The sequence below is a fragment of the Neodiprion virginianus genome, chromosome 3 (assembly GCF_021901495.1).
Source record: "Neodiprion virginianus isolate iyNeoVirg1 chromosome 3, iyNeoVirg1.1, whole genome shotgun sequence".
Taxonomy (NCBI): Eukaryota; Metazoa; Arthropoda; class Insecta; order Hymenoptera; family Diprionidae; genus Neodiprion; species Neodiprion virginianus.
Window position 1 is genome coordinate 41,478,420 of NC_060879.1, and position 25,211 is coordinate 41,503,630.

At 35.6% G+C, this 25,211-nt stretch overlaps 1 protein-coding gene across 6 annotated transcripts; it reads right to left on the minus strand.

Annotated features, from left to right (window-relative positions):
* Window positions 1-1,144: 1,144 nt before the first annotated feature.
* LOC124300958 (1-phosphatidylinositol 4,5-bisphosphate phosphodiesterase classes I and II) lies at window positions 1,145-21,989 on the minus strand. 6 transcript variants are annotated; one of them, XR_006907373.1, is made up of 21 exons: window positions 21,191-21,989; window positions 18,223-18,369; window positions 16,885-17,156; window positions 16,604-16,688; window positions 15,083-15,500; window positions 14,867-14,987; window positions 14,577-14,772; window positions 14,141-14,495; window positions 13,852-14,049; window positions 13,569-13,778; window positions 13,110-13,429; window positions 12,687-13,007; window positions 12,437-12,481; window positions 12,151-12,355; window positions 11,911-12,026; window positions 11,662-11,768; window positions 11,250-11,565; window positions 10,977-11,168; window positions 10,484-10,742; window positions 10,288-10,372; window positions 1,145-10,200 (listed from the first exon to the last, which is right to left on the minus strand). XR_006907373.1 is itself a non-coding variant. In XM_046755488.1 (19 exons), exons 1-19 carry the CDS (start codon window positions 21,287-21,289, stop codon window positions 10,620-10,622), a joined length of 3,846 nt encoding a protein of 1,281 aa, XP_046611444.1. In that variant the 5' UTR covers window positions 21,290-21,989; the 3' UTR covers window positions 1,145-10,619. The 6 variants fall into 6 exon arrangements, 3 of the variants coding, with proteins under 3 accessions (XP_046611444.1, XP_046611445.1, XP_046611446.1); XR_006907371.1 differs by having other exon boundaries at window positions 1,145-10,372; XR_006907372.1 differs by having other exon boundaries at window positions 10,288-10,742.
* Between the last annotated feature and the right edge of the window lie 3,222 nt (window positions 21,990-25,211).

Consider the following 25,211-nt stretch of genomic DNA (forward strand, 5'->3'; position numbering starts at 1 on the left):
CTCTCGTCACAAGCTGATAGCACGAAAAAAAATACATTCGGATTATGAATCTGAATTTCATTATATCTGCTGTATATCACGGTTCGAAATGACGTGCAAAAATTAGATCGTAACTCTTTTTATGAATATCATACAAGTAGGTATGCATTAAACACTGCAGTGTATAATATTGCTAATGCCGCAGTACCTCAAATTATTGCGGCAATATTCCGTGCCACATATACGATTATAGCTATATCATGGTTCTAGGTTTTAATCTTTCTTACTTCACTTGTACGCTCTTTATTATTAATTTACAAATAATCCTTAGAGCTAATAATTATTTTCATCATTATCAGTTATATTGTGTATCATTGATAATTTTATTATTATTCTTTTAATCGTTATTCATTAATTCGTGTGTAAGTGTGTATGTGTGTGTATATGCATGTATATATTAATACCATGATGTTATACGTTATCCTACGTAGAAGCAACATCGAACATGGAATACATTCACGTGAGAGAGTAAATAAATTTGAAAAAAATATGGTTTACACAGTATATGTATATGTATAATAGTGAGGTGGAGGGGTGGGGGTGGAGGGTGATTGAGGGCAAGGCACAAGTGAGTCAAAGAGAGATAGAGAGAGGGAGATAAAGAGTGAGAGAGAGAGAGAGAGATAGAAAGAGAAAGTATGATCACATCCGAACTATAGAAATACTTCGGTGACTTTCACATAATCGTGATTTTCTTTTGTTATTACTTATTTTTCAATTGAAATATGGGCAAAAACATTAATTTGCATCACCGTTTAATAATATTAACATCAATTAATAAAGCTTAGATTACAAAGATTATATATCAATTTCCTATTTATCATTGTACGAAAAGATATTTCAATTGGTAAAATTTCGATCTGTGAGAAAAAAAAAAAATGATGCGCTTCGTCGATTTTACTTGTGACGATGTATAATTGTGCGGTTCATTTTTTTTAACTCTATTCTTTAGAATAGTACTTTCAGTTTAATGTTTTCCCAGCGTTTGAATCCGACAAAAATCCCCTTCCTAATCTTGACCAAGTTTCATTGGCTACCCTTAGGATTCGAAGTATACTAAATCATGTCACGAATTTAGCTTATCATTAATTTTCTGGTCTTCAACGTGTCGGAATTTATAATTTTATAACTTTACTTTTTTTTTTTTTGTTATTTCTATCATATTTTCGTCTTTTCCGTTCATCCAAATCTGGATCGTGTGTCGCTACATAATAAACAAAAACGTTATTCTTTATTTTTATCGTCTTAGCAAAACGACAACTTCGGAGTTTAATATGATGAAGAAATATCACTTTAGTATTGAAATATGCGTATTCAGCATGCATGAATAGTTTTTTCTTTCGTGTCGGCAAAGTATTTTCTTAGAGCATAATTCAGATTCATAAAAATCGGTGTACAATCAGTGAACGATATACGTGTAAATAAATCGGAGTTTTAATGACTACAGAATTTATTTTTTACTGACGAAGTATAAACGTACAGAGGTGAAGCATTAAATAAGTATAAATGCCTTTGTAATACTGTCACTACGATTATATATGAACGATTTCCTCAAGTGACACTCATTTCATATTCATTCGTATAATAATAATTATTAACAAAAAAAGAATGAAAATAACAAATCGCAATTGTAATGTAAAAAAGACAAAAAAAGCTCTAGCTAATGTCGTCAATGCCTCTATAGAAAATAGAATGTAAAGTAGTTGTTATACATGTGTATATTGTATCGTTGATGTACAATGTACGTATAATATAATTTCTGTTACGTTAAGATTTAAATACTTTCAGTGTAAAATATAATATTTCATGGCATATATATCGATGTAGGTTATATAGGTAATTATACATTATATGTAAAAGTTATGCGTAATAAGTATGGTCAATGGAAAACAACTGTAATATATGTGTAACGCATTTATACAAGCATTAAAAATACAACCATGCAGAGAATCATACATATATATATATGTGTATATAATATATAAATATATTTCGTTCGAAAATCGCAAAATAATAGATTTGAAATTATTTGTGATCTTATGTATTCCCATCGGGAGAATAATGAATGATCAACTTATTGTCACAACGAGCATGCGTAAAATAAAGAAAGGTCATAAATTTTGTATACAGGACAGACGGACGCGATCAAATTTGTATTGCATATAAAATATAGGGGTGTATAAGAGTAGAAGTGGCAATGAAGAAGATTTATCGAAAAAATATTCATTAATTTCTTTTCGAAAAATTCTAGAAACATGGAGGTAGGTATACGGAGTGTTGTACGCATTAAAAAAAAGATCGAATCACTATTTTGGAAAAGCCGTAATTTAGAATAATTGAAATTTCATTTCAACTGAACGCTATCGTTATCATTATCATTGTTATTATTAATGTTATTATTATTATTGTTATCATTATTATCATTATGGTTGTTATTATCGTTATTTTTATCGATATTATTAATATTAATATCAATATAAATATTATTATCAACGTTAAAAGGTAGAATAAAATGTGTGAAGGTAAATTTCAAGTGGCGTATAAATGTTATTAATAGCTGAGTATTAGATAATTTAATAATTCGATATAACAGATTTACAATAAAAGCTTCAAGGAATCGCCCGGTTATTTTTAGTTCATTACTTTTTTTTTTTTTTTTTTTTAACTGCAAAATAAATATCTCATAGTTCGCGTCTGACATTAATATGCAGAGAGAGATGTTTTTTTTTTTTTTGTTTTTTTCCTTCCATACATAATTTATCACTCGCGAATATTTCTCAGATCTTTTAATAGGGAAAAAGTGAGAACTAGACACGTACAGACGAGAGAGATAGAGAGAGAGAGAGAGAGAGAGAGAGAGAGAGAGAGAGAGAGAGAGAGAGAGAGAGAGAGAGAGAGAGAGAGAGAGAGAGAGAGAAGAAAATATACAAAATAAATAATTTATGATAAAATTATGGTTGCACGAAATTATATAATCTTAAATAAACCGTGAAATTAATATTAATATAGTCTGGAAGACAAAAGCTTTGATTATGCGACGAATGGCAATAATGACCGTAGTTAATAATTTTCTGTCATACGCATTGACTGTCGCAAATTGTCTTTAATCATTAATGATAAAACAGAAACTCGACGCGTTTCATCGGGTAGTAATATTCCGTCTACTCATCGGCGGTATTAATTCTGTGTCACTGGCAACTATTTGTGAAGGCAAATATGGGCATACGTGCAGAATGCGGTCACAAGTAACGTATGCTAAACATTTTTTATAAAAAGAAAGAAAAGTTGGTACACTTAGTAATAAAAACGATAATGATATAGTCTAAATTACTGAATAAATTTCAGTAGAAAATAGTCATCAAAAAATTTAATAAGGATGATTTTCGAGATTGCACATATCCGATAAGCCTTTTCGCTGTATTTATACAATTATACGTAATGATAATATATTTCTATTCGTTTTTTTTCTTTTTTTTCTTTTTATTATTATTTATATCTTTTTTTTTTCTTCTTTTTTTGCTTTTAGTTTACTTTAACACATGATTCCTGACCCACGACATTTATTCAAAACAAAGTTCAGATAATATTCATTGTTCTGTTACTATCGATTAAGTGTATACAGAAGCATATACATATACATATATATATATACGTAATTATATATATATATATATATACATATTATTTGCAATAGTAACTTTGGTTTCGTATTCTGAGTTAAACGTTAGCGGTGAAACAATTATAATAACAACGAGATTTATACGATTCGGAAACCGTAACTCAGGTTTAAATCTATCCATTTACCGTTTTATATTGAGCGAAATTATACTTTATCGTATAAATATATTACCAACTGAGCCTAATTTTCAGGGTATAGAGGACAACAAACAAGAGTAAAAAAAAAAAAAAAAAAAATAAAATAAAAAATTGGTACACTTGCCAAAAGTGAAAGCAATCGTTATTAATCGATGCTGAAAAATACGACGGAATTTCAAGATGAGAGAAAGAGAGAGAATAATTCAGGTACAGAGAATCGTTGTAGGAAAACCTATTAATATAGAAGGTATAACAAAGCTAAGCATAGCCCTAATAATAATATAATATAATATAATATAATATAATTATAATAACTTTATATAGTAAGTAACATTGTCGAAGAATTTTGAATCTTTGTTAAAATGTCACGAGGGCCAGGGAGCTACGATTTATCTGTAGGCCGTTAACTACACTTTCTCCCTTTCCTCCCGAATATTATTTTTTATTTAAGTTTTATTGTTATCATTATCATTATCATTATCATTATCATTATTAAAATTATTAAGTTTTCTTTAGGTTTTTATACGCTTTTTAATGATTTATTTGTTTATTTGTTTTGTTTATTTACTTATTTTTTTTTTTTTGTTTTTTCGTTTCTCCCTTTTTTGTATTTTCATCCACTTGCCTCCTTAGCAATTATTTAACTACATCGCTGTCCTACGCTATTCTATGCACACACCCCGTTTCGATTATAAACGATTAATACCGTCGTTATACTATGTATGTATATACACTACAGAGTGTCCAGAAAAAACAAATCTGCTACCGGTGTACGTGTACATCGATATTTAATCGTGAAAATGGGTACGAACGACGGACGTGTGAAACGTTCGACAGAAGGTGAAATTTATTTAAATTAACGACAATCCTTTCTATAAAACAAGTAAAACCTCGTAGTGTTTTAATTCAATTGTCAGCTATACATGATGATAGTTGCATATGTCAATCTTGCATTTTAATTTTTCTGAATACCCTGTATCTCCACAACGTCGTATCAACTAATAAATATATATATTTGTTTATGTATGTCGTGCGTGTGTGTGCGCAGTAATTTTAACTCTATATATCTTGTACAAAAGAAAATCGTGTGTCTGTGTGTGTGTATAATTAACTTAAATAAAATGATGAAAAATCCTGATCATTCGTTCTTAGATTTACATCAGTTAATTGCGAAAGAAGATTTGAGGAGAGCGAAGCAGTTTAATAAATTCCCTAGATTAAAGTACCAAAGAAATTCAACTATTTCGGAGAATATAACCGTAGAGATTTAAAATTCTACTAACTAGAAGTAAACATGCGAAAACAATTTGAGTTTAAAAGTTCAAGTAACACGACTTAGTTGTTAGTTTTTAGGAAGACTGACTAATTTTAAGCGTGAATGCGTGTGAGAAAATATGGTAATAAAAGTAAAATAAATAAATAAATAATAATGTGTATTAAAAAAATAGCCTAGCCAACCAAAGATTATTTCCATTTCCGTAATAAGTTGCACGGGATAAATTTAAATCTTAAAAATTCGCATGCCAAGCTCGACAGATTTTCAAAATATTAAAATGCGATACACGGGATAATGCGTTACTTTAATTTACCGAATTGTACATATATATCTAAGGTAATGCACATAGTATATATATGCACGCATGTATGTATTTATGTATGTATGTATGTATTTATGTATTTATGTAACGCTATCTTATCAATTATCATCTCTATGAACAATGATGACCATTATATTATAATAACAACATCAACAGCAACAACACATAATTAATATTTCAACATGGATATAATATATTTATCGTTATTTTGTATATGAATATTTGTGGTAGGATGAAGGAGGATGGGAGGTCAAGCTAATATATACAGACGACGTAATTACTGGGATACGAAATTCTGATCCGGAAGTTTGCACGCATAGACGGAGTGACAAAATGCATGCGCTTCGAGGTTTCATCTTCTCCTACAGTTAGCCTCTTACTCCACACCCAGTATTCGGCTAATCCGAGGTCTACGTCAAATCATACGCATCACTGTTATCCAGGTAAAATTGTACGTTGTACTATCGAGTGGCAAGTTTTATTCTAAACCTAAATTAAACGGTAACTTGTGGAACGCTGTGCGACAAAACTTGAAGAAAAAAAAACATATATATATATATATACGGATACAACAAAGAACCGATCGCTTAACAGTAAAATGGTTCGATTGCCGTTGCTTCAGAATTGTAATACATAAGTAGATTCTTGATAAGGAAATACAAGCAAGTATAAAAGTTGCAGATTGCAGCGCGATTGAAATTGAAATATAATTATTATTCTATACGGTATTGTAATGGAAGATCTTGGAACGCTCTCTCCGACGTAAAGGAATTGTATTAAATAATATTAAGAATTTGTACCGTTTAGTAGAAAAATCACGATGCCCAGCTCTATAAACTAAACTATTAGCACGCAACTCGTTCCCCTACTAACTAAAATATCGATTCTCTTTTATTGATAACTGGTACAGTAGTAAATTGTGACTAGGACTCTGCCAAAATCAGTGATGATAAATTTCAAAATCGCTAGCAGCAAAATTAAAACCTTTAAAATGATTACTCGTATGAAACAGTAAAGAAATTATTTGTAAAAATTGATAACTACTTGATAATTTGTCATAAAAAATAACTTTCTTCTTTTGCGTCGAGACTCTAAAAGTGAAATGATAACAGCAAGCTGAATATCTACTACACACATAATTATAACTATTCAAATACTAGGTTGTTCATCAAATGAGACCAGACATAAAATGCATGAGTATATCGATTAGAGACAAATTTTCTTCGTAAGAATTTTTAACGCGTTTCCAAATTTTTTACCAAATGCTTTGTATATGCGTTAAAAGACTTGCGAAATGAGAAAGAGAGAAGTTATAAAAATTTGATCGTTTGCATTTCTTTGTACCAAAGTTAACAGCGATGCATAGAGGTATACAAACTAACGAAATTTCCAGTGCATTTTTAAATACACACTTATGCCACGTACAACATTGTGCTATAATTATTTCTGAGCTACTGCAAAACTGTTGGTATACATATATGTATGCTTATGTATATCTACATTAATACCGTTCCTATAAACATTAAACTTACAATTTGCTAAAGGTATCAATTCACTAACTAGTTACAATACAACCCTAAGGGAAAATCCTATTTGGAAGAGGCGTTACGCTAATCATTAACTTCTTCCAAATATAGTGTAATGATACAGGAAGCTGGTACGCTCTACAGCATGAATACTATTTGTCGGATAAAAGCATCGAACTGAGAAAAACTATCTATCGTCACATCAGAAACGGCAAAGGTCGTTTAGTTGTGGTACTGTTACATCGTTACTACCAGAACTAGATCAAAAGTATTCGGTTTCACTTTCCTGTATTACTAGGCAATATATTTGGGTCTAACTGTCCAAAAATTGAAGCCATTTCCTTACAACGAGGTTCGCTCGCATCGACTATACACGTTCAATTCCAGCAGAAAATCCATATCGCTACTAGAAAAACTAGGATCGAGGCAGTAGGTAGGACAGGTAGACGATCGGCTCGAGTCTTTGTTAAGAAATGGTAACTTTTCTTGGACGTTACTATCCGCATTTACAATATGTCTGTTGCATTATTTTACTTCTCCTACATACTATTTGGAAAACACGCATTATTTCTCACGGTATAATAGTGACTATCTATAAAATGCAACTCTCCTCAACTTTTACTGGTATATACATACCATATGTACGCGCGTATGTACATGCATGCATGTGTGTAATTCTACATTACATTTTTGTTTTTTCAACACGTTGTATTTGTATCTTTTAATATCCAAGCATCGTTATTGTGATATCCGTTTTTTTTTCTCTTCTTTTCTGTCTATCGACTGCGCTCGTTTCCCCTCGATTGCCAAACATTTCCTGAATGTTTCGACAAACGTTACATTATTTAAGCATTGTTGTTTCAAGCTTGTGAACTGCTGTCGGTACACCTACTTTCTCAAGCCATTATATTGAGAATATGTCAAAATTGCAGCAATATTGTAACGGACTTATTCTGAACAATGAGGAGCAGAGAAATTAGCTGGATTTTCAAAGAACGGAAAAAACACGTAAACTAATTCCGAAGGAAAGACAATTCCTGCGACTTATATTGTGTATAAAATATCATGTCTTGTCTCTTCGTATAAAAAATAGACTTGTACGGTACTTGAGATAAGCAGGCGTCAGGTGGTAGATATTAAAACCAAAAGTGCGACTTGGAATAATATTACAACTATGGAACAATACGTCCGGATCAATATAATAATGAGATTCTTTCTCACCCTGAAATACTTATTAGCCAAAATTGTATCCTTCAACCGTGTATTCTGCGACTTATTGCATTTTAACAAATAGCTTTACTCGGTTGTGAGCAGTGTGAAGTTTAATCGCATATTTTTACTCAACCAGCTCATTTTGATGTTTTTTTCGTAACGACTTGTTTGCACTGCTACGATTGCTTTGAGATCCTTTAATATCACAACATGTCCCCTTTACATTATCTATCGACAGTCGGATTTCGGGCAGAGACGCAACGTAAAACAAATTCGTTGATTCGATGCAACAAGACATCGTTTAACCAACTTTGATATCTTAACGCCAAATAATATTCAGACCTCGAATCCCACTGCCGTAAAAACTATGCTGCCACAATAATCAGTGAACATGCCCTATAATGATGACCGTACGTCCGATACTAATGTCAGCAATAATACCACATTGTTCCGCGTACAAGCCGATCCCCAATTCTAAGACAGTATTTCAGGGTGTTTTCCTTAGTTACCCGCGTACAAGACGAGGACGATTTTGGTGCGTGCTGTCAACGGCAAAAAACCTTGGCTTATATTCGGAACAATATGATAATTTAGACACAAATAAATAACACACTTTACAAGAAAGTTTACACACCTTAAATCTTTACCTTAGAGTTAATAAGATTAGCTTATTTTAAGTATATCATATGATTAGAAACAACAAGGAAAATGTTACAGTTTAGTTTACTCTGTAACATTTTTGATTGTCTTCCTCAAAGAGGTGATTCGACCAAAGTTCATTCTTTGATGAATCTCACACAGATCCTGGTGAACGTCAGAAGTGCTGGGAACAGCCGGTGGTCAACTTCGTCGCCTAATATTCAACATCGATAAGTAAATGAAAAGTTGCCTTGAGATTTCTTTTTTTTTTCCTGCTTTCAATAGGATATATAAAATATATTAATATTATACTTTAATCTAACTTATATTTTACGCAACGTTATTCATTTCATTGAAACAGCCAATGCAGGCCCAGTTTAATTGCATGTTGTACTGACTGCATTGACTGCGCAAGTCAGATTAAGAAATCAATTAAAAAATAGGCTCTAGCTTGAAAGTGGAATTACACATACTTCCAAATTTTCAATGTCGTACGTTTTTCTCCAACAATGTACACACAAAAAAAACAATATTTACTAAACAAGCAGGAATGCATTGGCTTTGTCTTCGAATAAATCGTGAAATACAAAAATTAGATACCTGATTTACGATCATAGCAACTTTGCGATACTGTTCGGCAAACAGCCAAGATGTACAAGTGTATTGAAACTCCATTACGTTTTCACCAATCAGTCCCAGCGCTTCTGAAGCAGGTTCTTGAGAAATGTTTTTACGTTGATTACTTTCAGTCAAAAATATGTTAAATGTGTTATATTATAATCGCACATGCCTTACGCTTCTTATAGGCCAAAGAGATTCACATAAATATTTATACATCTCAGATCTTACAAGATTTGATTTTATAAATTATAAATGAATTGATATTTCTATTTTGCATTTTTTTTTTTTTTTTTTTAACTTTTGTTTTGTTCTTGTTTTTTGTTGTTGTTTTCATTTACATCTTTCTTGTTTTTCTCCCTATAAGTATAATATGGTTAGAATTGTTTTCTGAGTAACATCTTATTCATATAACAACAAAGTGAATCGATATTTTGAAAAAGGTTACAGTTATTTAGAATTAGATTTCATATCTTTACTTCTCAATAGTCTGTTTGCTGAGCTCCTGGGTCACACTCGATAGTTGAAGAGGATAGTTATTACGTGTGAATTACCAACCCATTTTTTTTGCTTGACCAAATTAAAGTTTCCTTCTGTCAGAAAACATCGCTGTGACGAAGCTCGCTTTGTTTGAAAACAATTTGCAGACTTCGATCAATCAAATCAGTGTCAATTAAAGATAGCATACTATAATAATGCATGGTATGTACATATACATAAAATATCATGCTTCTTCGAAATTATCGGCATAGCTGTGCGTAGAACAATAAAAATATACTAATAAGTGTGGAAAATGGCGGTAAAGAGAAAGAGATAAATATAGAGATTCTGTAAGGTACCTAGTTGCGATTTGAAAAGGAGAGCCTCTCGATTAACACAGGAGTTGTCCACTTCTTTCGCTTGTCTCAACATCTCTCAAGAAAACTAAACAATATCTAATAATTAGCTCTTCGGTTTTACCACAACTCGATGCAGTAAGCGTTTTTTTTTTTTTTTTCCATTTTAAAAGTAATTAATTGAAACACGAAGACTTACATTTTGGACAGCACGCCTATCGAGGTCCCCGAAAACACAGAAAACACCAGAGTCGGATAGTGTCTGATGGACAGTCTAAACACAGCAAGTAAGTTTCAAGGCCTACGTATTATTCTCGCAGACCCAACTTGAGGTATTAGTTAGTGTTTCCACTCAAAGACTCTGGGATGCTGCTACCGCCGGATGGAGATAACGTAAATTCGGCAATTTCAAACTTGCTGTAACGATTGTTATACTCCGCCTGCAGAGCTGCTTTTACCTGAAAAATCGTTTGTGATGAATTCCACATCACGATACACAATACGACGTCAAATATTTACAAACCTTTAAATATGGCAATTTATGTCACACATTTCAAGGAATAGCTTTCAATCTATTTTGTTTCTAACATAGCCTTAACAATCTTACGAACATAATTGAGAACGATTAATTTTCTGGGAAATTCCGATCAAGTATAAAATTCTAGCTAATTTTTACTTGACATTCACTGTACCTTCGCTTTTTCTTCTTCTAGCCTCTGTCTGACCTCTTCATGCTGTCTTTCAAGTTCAACTCGTTTCTTCTCATAAATTTCTTTCAGTTTAGTACACTCGTTGACACCTCTCTCAACCGTAGACTTAGCCAGCTCACGCTTAACTCTGTCCAACTCACCCTTATCTCTGTGAAGCTTGGCGAGTTGTTTGACCTGTCGGAATAGTACGTTGGTAATATATGCAAATAGTGTGAGATACATGATCAAAATGAGTGAAAAATATTTTTTGTGTACCTGATCCTGCCTAGTAGCCTGGAGTTTTTTCAATGCCTCTTCTCTCTCTCTCTGACGATTTTCTTTTAACAATTTCAACTGATTTGACTGTGAAACTTTCATTATTTTTTCAAGCGTTGCAAACAAACTGTCGTGATATTTCTCTTGAAGTTCCCGCTCCTGCAGCACATGCTCTTTGCACACTGCTAACAGTCTCTCGCTCTGACTTCTAGGCAATCCTCGCGGAATTCCTTCCACTCCGTCGCGTTGCTCTGCCTCGGAACATTCAGAGGTTTCGGCCAGCAGTTGAGTGCTAAGTCCAACTTCGCTTGAGAATCTGTGGAACCGAATTAGTCTGGTGAGCCCCACTGCTGACGTTTGATCGAAACTATTGCGATAAGCTCAGATCAGTGCAATTAGTAAGGATAGTTACATGTTTTTACTCGAAAGTCGCTTTACCAGCATCTGGCTCACATAAAATTTAGATCTGTGCTTTTCACCGTCCAGTGATCCTTTCTGCGACTGTATTCTCATCTTTTCCTGAAAAAGGTCACATTCAAGATCTCATTCATCTACTTCGAAATTCTTTTCTTAGAAGCTTATTTATTCACATACTTTCCAACACCAAAAAAGCACGCCAAACATATCGTTTCGGTTAGTAAATAATATAATTAGGTTTTACCTTCTCGTGTTTTTTCCTCAACGACTCCAACTTTTTATCCAACTCCATTTTTTTATCCTTAATCAGTTTGTTCTCCATTAACTTTTCAAACGAGTCGGCCACTATCTCATCGTTCACTGTAATAATCGACGTAAAGTGGAAATGAATAATAAAACAAATTTAAATAGAAATAGCAATTGGCTTGCTATTTAAAAGATAGCTGACTTCAATTCTATGTACATACGTGGTAAGAATACTAACCAGTACTTGTATTCACAGGACTTTTCGTCGCAGAACTTTCCGCTGGTTGTAATGTGGAAGCATTTGGGCTCTCGTCTTGTTCTTGGTTTTCGGGAGAATTGAGGATCCCCACTATGGACGGCCTGCCATGCGGACTGCCAGACAACGGCAACGATCCAGTTGATTCGCTGATTGACTGCAAGCGTTTTGCCTTTGACAACTCATCCTGGAAAATCGCATTCTGGTGAGAACTGTACGAATATAAATCTAATAATAGTAACCCTAAACATAAGGAAATTCGACTTACTGTTGATTTTGAGGAACTTGCCCCTGTGCCAAACTTATCCTTATCCTAAAACGGTCAGGGAAGGTTAGTGGATTATTGGGAATATTGAATCGTGTGTATTATTCATTATTCACACAGAATCTCAAATCAGTGGCATAGAATTGTCAGTTTAAGGGGTTAAAGGTTTGCAACGCAGGGTTATTTTCACCACAATTCTACCGATCACATAGCCAGGCTGAAATAATGTACAGATAATTTGTTAAAAGCTCACTTCTAAATCCCCTTCCGTGAGTTCATCGACGTCATCTGTGAAGACAGACAGCTGATTAGTCCTTTTCTCTAATTCACTTTGGTATTTAATCGGGTTGGCTAACGCTTCGGCAAAGTCGCAAAGTCCGTCGGGTACGTAATCCTTGACGATTACGTGCAGAAACAGGCTAGCCAAAGGCAGTGGTTGGCCGCATTCGGTTCTCAAAGCGACATGTCTATACCCGGGACACAAACCAACGACTGGAAGAACTCTATGTCCGATCAGTCGACCTGAGTCCTCGTAAGCAGCTATTCGCAAAGATGCGAGTTCTGGCAAAACAACCTAGCAGTGAAGAAGTAGATAAAATCAATAATACACTTGCGCAATTGGTAGTATAGAACAAATTTCTTCGAACATATCATTTTACTTCGGTTGCCTCACTACCTTTTTGAAAATGAATGGCGGGTCATCGTAAACCGGGTTTATTGCGTTATTCGGGACGATTTTAGTCCTAAACTTCTTTCTCACGGTGTCTGCTGGCAGCCCGTACATATCGACTTCAACGTAAGTGCCGACTCTCTTGTCTGTTAAAAATTGTGCCGAAATCACGTGTATGTGTACAGTTCCGGCTATTATACCGTCGACAGTTGACTCAGCAAAGGGATCCAATCGCCGATCCTTTCGCCTCATAAATTCTGGTTTAAGAAGGTATCCGCAACGATGGTTGTACTCGAAAATCCCCAAGTTGAGTTGCATGGCAAGATCTGTTTTTAAAAGAAATTCAAAAATTTTCAATAACAGATTTACCTTACAGTAAAATTGTTAGGAATAGAAATTGATAGACTTATAAATCAAAGGATATTGGTAAGTAAAGTATTGTCATGATCATTGACGCTAACTTGCCTAGAGTCTGATAATTCAGTGCGACCAGCTGGCAGCCGGCATTCCAAAACACTTGAGGCATAAAATTGCTGGAATCGAATCTGGTCCCTGCGGGATAAACCCTGGAAAGCTGGTGTTTGTTGTAATTTACAAACTCCAATGGCCTCTCCTTCAACAGCGTCGTTGCTTGTTTCTCGTCAAACGAAGACATTTCGTACATGCGATTTTTCTCTGCAAACACATTGTTACGTTATTACAAAATAGCCACAGATCGTTTTCACTGTAAACGAGATTCTCAACTTACTCTCAGCATTTTCAAAACTGCTAAAATGCACGGGTTGCACGTAGTTGACAAGAGCCGATATTTCGGCACCCGCCTCTGTTTCCTTTGCAGTAGCAGCTGTCGCTACCTTGTCAGGTACAGGAATTTTGTCACCGATTCTCAGTTTCATATCTTCAACATTCGACTCTTCTTCGTCAGTGGTGGACTCTTCGTCTTCGTCTGTAAACAATTTAATAACCACACCGTTTCAATGAACAATTCGTTATTTAGCGATCTTCTCCTACTCAACAATCTCTCAAGCATTACCAACCATCGTCATCCTGCGTACTGTCCTTGCTTCCCTGCCTCTGCTGTAGCAAAGGAGCGCGAGGAATGTCTCCATTTCCAATTTGCTGCTCGGTTGGAGCGGCTCCGATGACAACTCCATCTACGACTTCGTTTTGCGGTATTATATCAGGCGGTGGTCCACTCTCACCCTCAGCTCCGATGTTCACCAGTCCATTGTCATCGGCTTCCTGTGAACCCTCGCCGGAATCCTGAGACTGTGCTTGTTGCTTCTTGTGATGTTTCTTGTGATGATGGTGATGATGATGTTTCTTTTTATTCTTTATTATTATTTTTCGCTTCAACGATGATGGGGGTGGAAGTTCTTGTCCAGGTTCTAACTACAATCGATAAAGATGAGTTTCATACTAATAAAGTTCTGTAATCAACGTATCCACTGAGTACAGAGAACTTTGGCACACCTTGTGAGATTCAAGAGGAGCGTCCAGCAGCATTTCCCCAAAATACTCTCTGCAATACTGTGCTATTTTTGCTTGCTGTCTTGGATTGCAATGGTTTTCAAAACTGAGGACGACCGGATATTCTGAAGTCTTGAAGGCACTCTCAGCTATCGCCTCTATCACGTCCCGTGCATATATTTCAGGCACAAATGTGTATCTGCGAATAAGAATACATTTCAATTATTATCAATTATCATTAAGATACACCGACAGTTCAAATGGCATTATAATAAAGTAGAGAAAAACTTTACCCGTGAACAATCATGGGTTCATCAAATCTGCCGTTCCAGAAATCCAACTCCACGCAACGACATCCAGCCAACAAACATTGCCGATATATTTCAACTGAACTTTTGCCAGTTATTTGGTGTCCTGTGAAAAATTCAAAGTACATCAACATTTTTATTGGGAAATCGAAAAGGAGACGACAGGAAAAAAATAATATACATGGAACTGCAGCGGTTCACCTGTGAGGTAAGTGTTGTGACTTGAATTGATGAAGTAGTGAGATAGCGGCTGATCCATGTCGTCGGAAAGATCAAATTTTGATACAGCCATAATGGGATTATCCTCGCTCATTAAGTACCTGAGAAAACCGTCAAAACTGAGGTATCCTCTTCCCGCGTTGTACTTGTTCGGTTCATATTCGTTGATAATGTCCTTTGCCCGCGCCGTATTTGCATACGGATATAAAATCTCATTCAATCGTGGATCCCTCTGAGTTTTGTTCAGAAATTCTACAAGCTGTGCAGCTGACATTAGTCTGCGCTTCGCATTGCCCACTATTTCATCAAACACCTTTTCTACCTCGGTACGCTGAGTGAGGGATTTATAAAAATTGAAGAAGTCTTCAAACTGAAATTTCTGCAAAGATATTGCATCATTCTGAAACAAAATTAAATCAAAGTTAGTATTAATGTTTCAAACTATGTTCAATTTAAGTTTAAAAATCATTTCTTCAGTCTGTTATATTCTTGTACTTTCTGTACAAGATGAACTTCTGCCTATAAACTCCATTCACCTACTGAAACTTTTACACTTTTTTTAGTACCTGGCATTTTTAACACGCTTCCGACACTTGAATGAAGATGAACAAGATTTATAACTTCCTTTTCTGTTACTGGCCAACAGCCAGTAAAAAGATCCAGCGAATATGATTTACTGTTTACTTGGGTAAACAAATGTTATTGCACAGACATCAAAACAATTCCTGTTTTCAAAGCACTCTGTTTTACATATTTCTAAAGCAGCGGTATTGTAATAATTGCTTATTCTTCAAATTTCTAGACGAATTTCTAACCAACGGCATCAGGCCTTTGTATCGTGCTAAGATGTGCTATGGCATACATTATTACACACCGATGCTACGTTCGTCGAAAACTTGTCGTAGAAAAGACATTAAGGTGTCAGATTAAATTTAGTGGATAACCAAGGCCGTTTAAAAACACTTAAAGTAAAAAATGAAATGCTGCATTGAGAAATCAAAGCCTTGGCTGAACGCCAACGAAAACTGTGGTAGCTGGAATAGTATGCCGAATATTAGTACAAATGATAAAGGAGAAAACAAACCATTTTCCAGAACTTTAAATAATAACGTTCACGGGTGTCTAATTTTGTTTGACAGGTCATCGATCGAAAATAATGACCAGTAACAAACACAGAATGGCTTCATTACTCAAATAATTCATAGTCTACTGTTCTTAGAACACAGCCATGCCAATGATCATCAATGGAAAGGTTGGGGAAATGCCGAAGCTACATCAAGAGAAAATGCTGTGTCGACCAAAATTCAATGCTAAGCAATCAATATCAAATGTCAGCATTAACATACAAATGATCCTTTTATTAATTTAATGACTATCCACCTAATGTCAACGATACAAAGAATTTGGATTTGAGCTACTGAAAATGGAGGAGGCAGATAAAAAAAGTCAAATGACTTGCGTACAAGACTACATTTTTTGCTCGTGGATAATAAACGGGCTTACCTTGCCAGAAGGCATGCCGGAAATATCAAGTGCTTTTTCAACACGTTTGCGGTCTTCTTTATTTTGCGCGAACATTCTTATCACACTGAAAGCATATAAATCACTTAACATTTTGTTTGCCAAATACAGTTTGTATCTCATGTTACTAGTTTTGAGCAATCGACAAAAGGTTTCTCCATAGCTTCCCATGTCAAGGGAAAGAATTTGCTACCTTAAATGTAGTTTGCGATTCTGGAGCAAAAAAAAAAATGATGTAGTTAGATTTAAATTAAGTTACTCACTTTTTAATTGCAACCTTTCCAGACTTGTCGGCTGTTAAGGAAAGCTTAGTGTGCGCTTTTTGTAAGAACATTATTGAGCTCGTGTTAAGTTGCGTCAAGTTGTAAGCAACTTTCAACAGCTGATCCGTCCAATGTCGTGCGATTTCAGCTCGTGTTGTGCAAAAATTGATAAACGTCACGTTGACAAAGTCAGAGCCGTAACACACCGTTACAGTCTTCTCCTCGAGAGAATCTTGAGAGCCCATTGTTACCAGGGATTTCAATTTCGGATCCTGTGTAAAGAAATATTTCATCGATCAGATAATAGTTGACAATCGAATCCCACCCGGACCAAACTCCATTGTTAGCTGATGAGATAATAAGAAAATAATGAAAACCGAAATCCATATACACCGAACACCATTCTACGCGTAAGCAGAACGATAGTAACCGTCGCATTCAGAACTGTAACAAATTCAGTGGTAGATATTATAGAAGCGTTCTGCAGCCACTTTGTTAGCATAAACTTTTCAATTGTCTTCTGTTTCTGAATTAGATAGCGAGGATCTGCAATAGAAAAGTTTTCCCTCAACGCATTTATTGATTCTTTGGCTAGAGGGAGAAAACTGTTGACAGAGAACGTTATTTGTTTTGTTAATAAATTACTTTGCACACAACAAGAGGGTGAAAGAGAAGGTGTGTCAGGCAACAGGGGGGAAAAAAACCATCTATGAGTAACTATAATAGAGCTTAAGGCAGGTAACTTTCTATTTCTATATTAGCCAACAGTAATTGTACTATATTGATGAGCGTGGTCGTTGTTAGTATCGAAATACCGGACAGTTGTAACTGCAAGATGTTTCGATATTATTTAGAAAATGTACATGGCATCGTTTATCTTACAGAAAACGTTTTGTTGGGTAAATATAGACACGGGTTATAAACCTGACCAACAAGACAGTTTGTATAAACTTGTAGATCCTTAAATTTATGATTTTAACGTATACAGCAGACGTGAAAATGGGCTTACATAACGTGTGTAATTATGCTATATGAGGTCATGCCAAAATACTAATTTGCAATCAATTAGACATGCAGAAAAAAATTCTTGTAATATCGTTCTGAACTTGGGGTGATTTGAATTTTTAGTAGCAGTATTTACCAATGATTGCTGTACAGAGGATTCTATTTTTACAATTCTGGTAATCAAGAATGCAGACTAACTGTGGATGTAAATAATTTGCATAATCAACAACACTAATGGATTGGCGCAAATTTACGTAAAAACGAAAAAATTATTCATCAGCGATGAGCGATACGATATATTTTATGATACATGCGAGTCTACCGTAGTCTTACTTTTGGGATTTTGGCGTATTTTCCAGTGCGTGTATCTCGTATTGTGGAAATATCCAGCATATCCATTTCATTGTTCTGATCTACCCAATGAAGATAAAAACCGAATTTATCGACCCGCAACGTGACTGGTGTCCCAACTCCTGAGTCCTGTGACAAAATCCAAAAACAATTTGGACGATTAAAATAATGCGTAGTTATATCTGCAGCAGTATTACTTTGATAAATATTTTTTATAAATGACCAATCTTTTAGTTCTCTGCTGTGAAATCAGAATCGACTGATCAAAAAAGTTACTCTGTGCGTAGACCAGCAAGCTTGAATCAAAATCTGAATTAATGACACCTGTTAATCATTCCCTACTATGACAGAATTTGTAATACAATATGTCGAGAGCTTAGCCAAGCAAAGATTTGTCAGTGCCGCAGATTGGAAGAGGAGGATAAAGTAGAACGGTTCATAATACATTCGAAACACCCACAATAACTGGAGAATCTTTGAACCTGTTGCGGTAGCTTTGATGGTTGCCAGTGAATTCAATGAATCGTCACAGCTTTATAAACATAAATCACATAGCAGTTCCTCTCCTCAATCCATACATAAAAGAAAATACCCTTATCTCAATGGCAGCTACAAGATGTACGTAATGGGTACACAGACTTTTTCTTTGCTAATGAAAGCAAAGGTGCCAACAAAAGAGTTGAGATACATCAAAGCCGAACTTGAATGAGATGTTACCAATATTCTAATTACAGTAATTTCTTCACAAGACACGTTCGGATTAGCTTGAGTTCCTGGTATTGATATTGAACAGAATCAAAGCTATGATAATGTTTGGGTACTAAGAATTGTGATTCAATAAATCAGGACGCACAACAGACAAGAGTTAACATTCAATGAATCCTTAACACATTCTTAGAATTGATCTATTTATGATGGAAATGGACAGCACTGGCTGTTTCATGATGCAATCTTCTATGAGAGTTAAGTCTGTTTTATATTTGGATTATAGCAGAGAATATATAACGGGTTTAAAAAGTTGGTTTAAAAAGTTGCGGTAAACTGTGCACCTGAAGTGGAATAAACAATTCAATTATATATAACTGAATCAACAATTCAACTAACAAACGTAGTAACAAAATACTTTAGCCATATAAATTTTCATTCGATGTCGTTAACTGAGATTAGTTGTCTGCATTTTTTTTTAGTACTAATAATACCAAGTAGAACAAACTTCAAATAACTAATTAATGCTACATTGAAGTAATATGTGACATCAAATACACATATAAAGACTTTTGTCTGCATTACTAAATGCAAGTGAAGTTGTTTAATTACCAACTTAGACTTTTCAAATTCTTGGTCAAATTCTCGAGTTTAATAACTCACTGATACGATTTGTCAATATATTTGTGAATTAATTACAATTCACCTGAATTAAAGAGAATCAGTTGAGTTAACGCAAAATAACTAATTAAATGAGAATAAACTGAATTGTCAAAAAGTAACTGAAACCATGAGAATTAACTGAGAAATAACTGAATTATAAGAAATTAAATAAAGTTGATTTAAATTAGTTTGGATTTGTACCAGAATTATCTATTTATAGAGAAGAAATAGAATAGAATTCAAGTAAAAAAATGGTGTTAAATTTTCTAAATCAAGTCGAATAAACAAAAAATAAAAAAACTTGGATTGAAATATTTAAAAAATCACTTGTATTAGATTGAATTATTGAGAATTATCGAGAGAAAAAATTGAAATCCCTAAATTGAAGTGAATAATAAATTAGAAAAATTTGTCTGAATTAAAAAGACCAATTTAAAATTTTTTAAATTGCATTGAATCACACAAATTGATTTAAATTAATTCGCGAAAAATAAAAATTATTGCATTACTCGAATCTTGAGTTATTTCCTCCCCCAACAAATTATCTCTCTTGTCTCTCTTGTCTGTATTAATAATCACAATATTTTCATGTCTGAAGTTTAAAAGTGAGAAGAAATTATTTAACATTTCTAGGTATGCAAAAATTCTTACATCATTTGTCACATGCTGTTTGCTAAATCATATTGTCACATAGAATGAAAAATGGTTATTTTTAAATCGAATTGCACAATGAAATGAAGGTTGCAAATTCCCTGAGGACAACCAACCCACATGAATGTGTCCAGAAACAGAATTGCTATTCAAAGTTCTACTTGCAAAATTTCTTCAACTTCCCGGTTTCTCCGGTTAAAAAGGAATGAAAACAAATAATATGAAATTCCAAATTTATGCCATACTGAAATAAAACTCTTGGACTCTATTGACTTTTCGTGACCCGTGAAACAACAAACAATTTGAAAATCATAACACGAATAAAGTTGAAAACAATATATCAGACATTTTTATTCTTAGCATTTTATTATCACTGTTAGAAGGACAGTTGTTCAAGCATGTATATCTATATCAAATTACAAATGAAATTAGATATCGATGGTAAGTCAGAATAAGAATTTTTTCTGATGCTCGATCAAATATTTCAAAATCCATCAAGTACCGTTATTCCTTACTAATATTTTGGTCTTTGCCATTGAGCAATATAAAAATTTCCCAGTATTCTTATCAGTTTAGCCTATAATAAGTTTATCTTTACTGTACAATATTTTAGGCAGAAAATTTTATTCCATTGTCAACATCGAAGAAGATTGTGAAGAAGCTATCATTTTAGAGCAATTACATAATTGCGAATCGAGTGACTGGATCGTCATTAATCTCCCTAAATTTTGTATGAAAATCTGCATACGTTGGTCGGCAAAAATCAGTCAGGTCCAGGATCGAACGAAACTCATTGATAAGCAGTCACTGACATGAGTAGAATTTTTCGCGTGTTGACAATCATCGCACTTGCGGCGAACAAAGGGACGATGGGCGGAGGAGGGTTGAAAAAACACAAAAACAGGAGGAAGCCCGCGAGCAACAATCTCACCTCGTCCCATTTGACGAATTTCTCGCCGTCTTGGAGCTGCTGCGATACCTCGACCGGTTTTATCTGAACGACGTTAGCGACGGACTTTGTGCCTGCCATCGTGAGTGCGACGGTAGCTGTCAGTGAACGGACGAGCCGTTTCCCCGACTCGAAAAAAATCAAAACATGCAAAAGCGGCCCGCTTTTCTTTTCCACCCTCGGCCTTTTCTTCCGCTTCTTTCGCTTCTTTGCCCCCCCTCCTCGGCCCTGTTGTTACTCCGCGGCAGCTCCTGTCAGCATCGTTTCAATCACGTCGTCTGCTACCCGTCGCGGGAAACACGGAAGCCCGATGCTGATACTCCAGGCGAAACACGGAGAAAAGCCTGGCGGCACTGCTCTCCCTCCTCTCTCCTTTTCGCTCCGTCTTCCTCTCCCTTCTCCCGGCCGCTGCCTCGCTCTCTCTCTTAATCTCTCACTCACTTACTCTCTCTCTCTCTCTCTCTCTTTCGCTGGGTAACGATCACTTTTTACGTCGTCAAACTGCACGGCCACCGCACGACCGAACCGATGCAGCGGAACGTCAACGCGATAATTGACGCGACACCCTCAGCGTTTTGGGAAAACATCGACGGCACATCTCTGGCCAATCACTGGCTCGACGTCGGGCTAACTAACTTCTCGCTTCCTCTCTAGCCGACCGTCTTCTCCTCTCGAGAGCAACGGAGCAGACGATTCCGGATTCACCTAACACACGCATTTACACAACCAAACACATTCGTCGCACCGACGGTACGTGTGGTACACACTATGCCAGGCGATAATACGGTCGCTAGCGCGCGGCCCCGATTACGAGAGACTAAGAGAGTCGAGAGGGTCTCGAGATCCCAAACACGAAACGGCAGCCGCGCACCGATAGGCGGCAGTCGGACGCACTTTCAAATTGATTTTAATACACCGCGGGCTTTTCAAACCAGCTGCTACTTTTCACTCCATTCTTAAAGATTTTTCATCAATATTTGCACAACATATTAAACTTTATCCCTTTCGGTCGCAGTGGCATGCTCAGCATCCTACGTAAAAAATTTTCATCTTCTAGCCTCATTAAGGTTAATACGCAACTTGAAATGACCTTTGTTACCGCGTATAACCTCAAAAACCCCCCAGTAACAAGTTTCGATCAGAATTATCGAATTTTTATCGTTTTTTCGAATTTAAATCCGCCATCTTGGATATAGAAACTATCGAATTCCAAGAACTCCCGAGTAATAAAATTCAGGCTAAAATATTGAGATGAAAAATGTGTGACCAAAAGGGTTATATCGAGTAATTCGGAGCAAGTTACAAGCCCCAGGATCAGGTCAGCTCCAAATAATATGACAGCCTATGCGAAATTTATTTGCTTGTTTTGCAAAATGTTGATGAGCTCTCTTCAGAAGTTCAAAGGAACCGCTCTATGTAGTCTGAAAATTGTTGACGTACCTTAATCCACAAAATTATATTGTATTCAAAGGAGAAAATTGGCTGCAAGTTGTTTTGTTCGGACCGCGAGACAATTTGCAGAGTTATATTTCTTCACACAAATTACGCCATTCACCCTGAATGTGAACAAGACTTTTATTGCAAATTTGGATCTGTACGCATCTCACCACTGATCTTTGCCGCACCAAAATACAGAGAGAACGTTAAAGTTTACACAGAATTTGTCTCCTACGTAAATAAACTATATTTCTTCACGTTCTAGTTCAATCACCATAAGCTATACATAAAATTTCTTATTTACGTGATCGACTGATACATACGTGATATATCAAATCCAGAATAAATAAATGACAATTTTTAGCTATGTGGACATAGGTATACGCTTCGAAACTGGGTCTAGTTTTACACTGGTAAAAACGTTTGATAAGACGGCAAAAATTCTGACAATGAATTTCATTTTATAAAATATACTATAATTACAATGGCATACATGTAATGTATTTGTGATATTTGATAATCTTTGATTACGTCACGCGACACCAGCCAATGCGAGGGGCTGCTGGCAGTGATGCTCAATTTCGAAATCAAATATCACTATTCATAGGTACAACATTCTAGTGTATATTTTACAGTGAACTGTGTGAAATGTAATGTTATGATCATGGCATGTCCTAAGTAAATTGTTCACAATTTATATTACTCGAATACATTCGTCGCACCTGCGGTAGAACGATTCGAATGAAATCCTTGTTCGGCTACCTTCGCATGGGAATTGGCTATCGACCGATTACAACACTCGTAACGCTGTATGGGAAAGAGTTTAATCGTTCGGCACATGCTCGATCATCGTCTCATGATTCACAAGTTTTACACTAATCTAATTTTAATAACAGGACGAGAAACAAGTTCTCGGAGTAGGTGCAATTAGGCCGCGTGCCTTGCGAACCAAATTATAATACACACGTTTATTTCGACATAGATACAGATCTTCATGTCCACCTACCCACGTAGCTATACGTGTACATACATCCGTGACTAAGAAAATGCTACTGGACGATAATAATAACGCGACGAACTGCCTAGACATATATAACGTCTATGCATGATTAAGGGTAATTTCAACACGGTTTCGTGAGCTTATGCCGGAGAGATAAAAACTGGAAAGAGAGGAGTGGTACGGACTAAATGCCGTATCGAGCTATTAAACCGACACTTACATGTATACATGCGGCCATAACAAACGTTGATATATGTATACACAGTACATAATTTAGTGGCACCGGTAGCGAACTATTTTCGACGCTGAATTAATTACTTCGCGAATCTGTTCCGCACATCGAAAGAGGGGTGGTTTAGACGGTGTAACGGCCAACACGGTTCTACAAAGCACCTTAAGCCATGTCGAGCGGGATTTATCCCTGACCCATCCTGACGCGCAGATCTCGAGTTTCAATTAGTTTGCAAGGTTGACGCCACAATTATCCGAAAATAAATAATATGCGAGACGTGAGGCTCTGAACAAAATCCTTGTAATAACGAAATGAAGTTCTATATCGGAACTTCACCCCCTAGTAAAACAGGGTTGGGAAAACGGGTATAGAAAAATCACGAGAAAAATTCACGTGCGGATAGTGAGTGATTTGAGTTTTGATGAAAGGAAGAAGGGTTCAACCCCGACAACTTTTACTGCTATCATTAAATTGATCCAATCTTGTCTCATTACTGTTGGGCTTAAACAAAGTTGAACGCGGCGAGTGTCCCTCTCCCACCTACTGCCATCTCTCTCTCTCTCTCTCTCTCTCTCTCTCGACCTCTTCTCTACACTTTGCCGGGGTGAATGTGAAACACAAGCAAATCACATGTTCGTCGCTGTATTACATATACGCCCTAGGCTAGCTCTCGTTGTAATCCTATTTTTAGCGGGCCATATAATCCAGACGCAATTTAGGACAAATTGCGGGTAGGGCTGGCCAGATAATAGATTTCGGTGTGGTTTTGGCCTCGCAAAAGGTTCAAAGTTATACAAACCCTTAACAGTATATACATATATACATTATAGGCATAGAACGTCCACATATACGTGTTTCATGACTTAGTGTGACCCGCATTTTTTACCACAATTAACGTATTTCAACGACAGGAATTACTGTACTTATCGCTGCACAAATTTCTGCGCCTGTTGGTGTAAACTCGAGGGTGCATTTATCACGAGAATGTACGTGATGTCGTTACCGAAAATACGCAGACTCTGTAAAATTTGTTTGTGTTATATACAAATGATGCAAGTACGGTGTACCTATACGTCCCAAATCACTGGCAATATAGCGATTCTCTGAATTGTTGGGTCAGTGTTTTACAAGAAAAATAATTTTAAAAAATAGGTAGATGCAACGCGAGTTCCTCTCACCTTCATATCAAGAGAAAAAAATAATACAACTTGATGTACATTAAATCGTCTCGAGGAGTGACACGTGCACTCACAGGAATTGCCATATGCCGTACCGAATTGGGGGGAAAAAAACGAAGCAAACGTAGATTTAGAGGAAAGATATATCGACTGTCT

Coding starts and splice junctions, on each gene's coding strand:
- LOC124300958 (XM_046755488.1), bottom strand. CDS start 21,289: ATGGCAGGCACAAAGTCCGTCGCTAACGTCGTTCAGATAAAACCGGTC. Junction 18,370..21,190: donor AATTCGTCAAATGGGACGAG/GTGAGATTGTTG, acceptor ATTTTGTCACAG/GACTCAGGAGTTGGGACACC. Junction 14,988..15,082: donor TCACAACACTTACCTCACAG/GTGAACCGCTGC, acceptor AATTTTTCACAG/GACACCAAATAACTGGCAAA.